The following is a 4,665-nucleotide window of genomic DNA, read 5'->3' as shown; positions in this document are numbered from 1 at the left end:
CTGGGAGAAAGAAACGGGGATGAAAGCTTTATCTTGTGAGCCTGAGCCTCACTTAAAGTGAGGCTGTTAACACCCTGCTCTCAGTGCTCATTCATGCTCCACCTGCATTAGCTGCTGTCGGCCTCTCAGAACGAAAACCAGTTTTAATAACGTAAGAAAAATGAAATGATGAGCCAGTTTGTCATGAAAACCCTTTCCACATAAAACCAGCCGTATAGAGCATTTATTTATGGCGCTTTTACACTAGCACCTACTCAGCTCGACTCGACTCGCCCCGGTTTGGTTCTTTCCCACTAGGGGTCTAACGTGCCGAGTAGATACTTTTCTGTAACTATTCTGCCGAGGTTCTAAGCTGCTGAGTCGGCTGTATCTGACATCATCACACTACAGGCCACCGATTGGTCGGGGGGTTGGAGTCAGACGTCTGAGTCAGGAGGAGGAAATCAGAGAAAGAGACTCTGACGGATTCATGTTCATTTTATTCAACCAGCAATGGCAGCAAAAGTCTGTTTCCTGATCCAACTCTGAGGTGCAGATGTTCATAAACCTGGTGCTGAGGAGAGAATTAAAAAGGGATCTAGACGGGCGATAAGGAACGACCAGATCTACCAGGAGCTCTGTCTCTTCATAGCTGCTCACGGCTCCAGCTGACTTTTCAGCAGCGTCGAGACAAACTAAAATAAATTAAAAAGCGTCGCCGCTTGAAGTTTCTCTCACTCTCATCTTTTAACTTGACATCAAACACAAGCCACAGACCCAGCAGCACATCTATCATCTCCTCCAGGTTCTACATCTTTAGTGTTGTTGTCTTCTTCCTTTAGATACACAATCAAATACGTCACAGCAGCTTCTCCAACCTCCTACTTCTGATCTGGGAATTGAAAAGAAACGAGGTCGAGTCGAGATGAGTAGGTACTAGTGTAAAACACCATTAGTAACACTTATCCATTAATGGTGCACTGAAGTCGGAGGCTGACGTGCAAATCTGATCTGGAGGCAGAAATGCTCGGCTCCAACAACTGATGGACAGGAGAACCGGTTCTTGTTCAGAACCGGTTCCCAGTGTCCCAGTTCCTTGGAATCGTTTGCAAAATTTGCAAACGATTCCCTTTTCAATAGAGGGAATGCACATGACGTCACAGATGCAACTTCACAGCGGGTTACGCCCACTGAGTGTCAGAAAGACTGAGTGGCAGAAAGACTGAGTGTCGGAAAGACTGAGTGTCGGAAAGACCGAGTGTCAGAAAGACAGAGTGTCAGAAAGACCGAGTGGCAGTGTAAACTTTCAGTTTGAGCAACTGGAAAACATCTAAAATGGGAAAGAGCTGTTGTGCGATCGACTGTACTCATAGATTTATCAAGAAATCTGAGTTATCGTTTTACAGACTGATGAAAAATAAGCTTAAGAGAGACAAATGGATCTCTGCAATTCACAGAAACAACTGGATTCCAGACACTGAAACGTGGATTTGTGGTTCCCATTTTGTATCAGGTAATGTTGGATTTTTGGGTAGCTAACGTTAAACGGTCAAATCATAAAGTTCAGTGTCCTCATCACTTTAATTTCTACAACAAATCCTGCCTTGAAGTCGGACCAAGCGTCAAGACTTTTGTATTCCTTCAAGCTTTGCTTCATGTATTTCCCCGGCCTAGAAATTAAGTACGTATAAATATCAGGAAACTGGATTGGTGTCCAAATAATAATGTCCATGGACCACTGGTTCTTGGTAACTGTACCAAATATTAATGTCCATGGACCACTGGTTCTTGGGGTAACTGTACGGGTCACTGTCAAGTCCAACTGCCTTTAATTTAAGCCCATAATCGTATGTTATCTCGTCTTCTCCACTAGTTGCAGCTGTTTTTGCTGATGTTTTACCACTCAGTGAGAGTAAGGGGGCTGGTCCAGTGGGGAAGTGACGTCAATGCAAACCCTCTATAAAACTACGTCAGCCAGTGACAAATACGATCAACTCAAGTCCAATGGAACTGTGCATTGTGCAATTCGGCAACCATCAACTATGAAGAATTAACAATTCTTTTGCAGAACAATAAGCATATCTGCTTTTTCAGGAAGGATACGCGATCTTACTGGACTTATGGTGTCTCCAGCTGTGGAGAACAACAAGTCGCCCTGTTCCTTTTTGGTTAAATGTAACCAAACTTTCAAGCGTTTATGCCGCTTTTTCGCCATGTTTTCCTGCTGGGCGCGAATGCACTGGAATTGATAAGGGAATCGTTTGCAAAAAAGGCAAACGATTCCAAGGAATTGAAACCCTGGGAAGCGGTTTTGGATTCCCGTCCCTAGTCCTGGGTCTGGGTCCGGTGTTACCGTAGAAGCTGCTGGGTGAAGCTGAGCTTCTGCTCCGTGGAGACCCGGGCCGAGGGGAACCCCGGGCTCTGCAGGGTTTCGTTCAGCCACTCCGACAGCAGGGCCGGACAATGTCTGTTTAAATTCAGCAGCACGTCCGAGAAGTGCTCCGTCAGGCTGCGGGGGGACCCTCCTCCAACCGCCTGCAGAACAAGCTGCTGTTACCACCAGTACTCCAGGTGTAAAAAGAATCAGGGGGTGTGGTGGATTTTATCATATGGGGACAGATAATTTGTGCTGATTACAAATAATATAATATATTACAAATAATAGCAGTGACCAAAACACCTGCAGAAATACTGCAGGAATGACATAGCAGCAGTTAAATGCAGACTTCTGTAAGCTTTAAATATCCACTGGGCTTACATCAAATACATCAAAACACAACAATAAAAAACACTTTTCTGAAATGTCTCATTTTAGTAAAAACAATCTCATTACACTTAAAACAAGACTCATCACTGGAAAAAACTATAATTTTCAAGTAGTTTCAAGTAGATTTTCACTTGAAATAAGTAGAAAAATCTGCCAGTGGAACAAGATTTTTTTGCTTGTAATGAGAAGATAAATCTTGTCCCACTGGCAGATTTTTCTACTTATTTCAAGTGAAAATTTACTTGAAACAGGTGAAAACTGTCAAATAAGTTATTTTTCTGGTGTTATTTTTCTGGTGATGACTCTAAATGTTGAAATAGCAGTAAAACCACATTCATTGATGAAATGACATAAGGGATGGAAAGGGGGGATGGCAGTTTTACAGGGGGGATGATTTGGACTGTTTTTATTTTTAGGGGGGGATGTCATCCCCCCTCATCCCCCCTCATCCCCCCTCAACTCCAGTACCGGTTACGAGGCAGAACTGCGCCACAATCACGTGAAATCGCGTTAGAAGTCGCACACGCGTTTCTGTTCCATTCCACTGATCTGAAAACATGGGGTTCACCTGGAGGACGGTCTCCGTCAGCAGCTTCCCGTCCGTCTGCAGCACATCACTCAGCGCCGGCGTGTCTTTGCAGCGACTCAGGAACTCTGTCTGCCAGGGGGGATGCAGTTGCAAGTATTTACACTGGAGATTTGTCACAAGAATTCGTGCACTTTTATGCGACTTACGAAGAACAGGCAGGCAGCTTTTACAGTGGGTGTCTCTGGGAACTTGATGGACAGAATCCCTAAAGAAAAGCAGGAAGAGATCATATGTAACTGATTAAAACCGGCTACTGAGTGACTTAACTGAAAAACATCCTGGCACATCCAGTCATTTTGATCAATGAATTTGATCAATTTTTGCATTGAATTATAGTCTCCTTTTGAGTAGTGTAGTTTTGTGTATTTATAGTTTTCTTTTTCATAATTTGAGTGGTAGTATATAGATGTTGAACAACAAAGGCCCCAGAATAAAACCTTGGGGAACTCCACACGTTATTTTTGTTAGCTCAGATTAATAATGACCTGAAGACACAAAACAGTCCCTGTCTTTTAGTCAGAACCCCAACCAGGTTAAGTGATGTGCCAGAAAGTCCTACCCAGTTTTTTAACTGGTCTAGCTAGGCACTCTGCAGGAAGAAGGATACGAAATATGAAACTCTTCATTTCTTGTTTTTTTTTTAACGACAGACACATTGGAAGGGACGTGAGAAGGGATTGCAATGTTATGAAGTGATAAAAATTTTATTTTTCTTAACCTTTTTTTAGTGTGCTGCAGCCCAGAAATGCAAAGATGGGTTTATCTTAAATTAAAATAAGTTAAATTAAAAACGTTAAGTATTTGGGGTTCAAATTGTATGGAAGAGTATTAGGGCCAGGCAGGAGAAAAATAAAAATAATATTTTAGAGGAGGAAGATTTTTATTTCATTATGCACTTCGAGAAAAAAGTCAAAATGTCGAAATGTTGAGAGTAATGTTGAAGTACAATTTCGAGAAGAAAGTCAAAATGTCGAGAAAAAAGTTGAAATGTTGACAAAGTCCAAATTGCGTGAATAAAGTTAAAATGTTTAGAAAAAAGGCAAAATTTCAACTTTATTCACGAAATTCCGACTTTATTCTTGAAATTGTATTTCAACATTAATCTCGGCATTTCGACTTTTTTCTCGACATTTTGACTTTTTTCTCGAAGTGCACAATAAAAAAAAATCCTCCCTTCTCAAATATGTTTTCCCCTGCATGACCCTAATACTCTTCCGTAAAATTGTCTGCAAAAAAACAAAACTAAATATAAGAAACATTTCGTTTTTTTTTTTATTTGCATTTTTTTTTTAAATTATTTCTACACATTCCATTTCCAGAGCCAGTACAT

At 41.5% G+C, this 4,665-nt stretch overlaps 1 protein-coding gene across 1 annotated transcript in view; it reads right to left on the bottom strand.

Annotated features, from left to right (window-relative positions):
- Positions 1-4,665, bottom strand: part of LOC133452261 (importin-13-like) — a 40,138-nt gene that overhangs the window by 397 nt on the left and 35,076 nt on the right. The window contains exons 16-18 of the mRNA XM_061731482.1: positions 3,482-3,540; positions 3,315-3,404; positions 2,333-2,514 (exon numbers count right to left, since the gene is read on the bottom strand). Of these exons, the coding sequence (XP_061587466.1) occupies positions 2,333-2,514; positions 3,315-3,404; positions 3,482-3,540 (331 nt within the window). The remainder of the gene's footprint in view (positions 1-2,332; positions 2,515-3,314; positions 3,405-3,481; positions 3,541-4,665) is intronic.

Source organism: Cololabis saira, chromosome 10, assembly GCF_033807715.1.
Source record: "Cololabis saira isolate AMF1-May2022 chromosome 10, fColSai1.1, whole genome shotgun sequence".
NCBI classification, from domain to species: Eukaryota; Metazoa; Chordata; class Actinopteri; order Beloniformes; family Belonidae; genus Cololabis; species Cololabis saira.
This window is presented reverse-complemented; position numbering and strand designations above follow the sequence as displayed.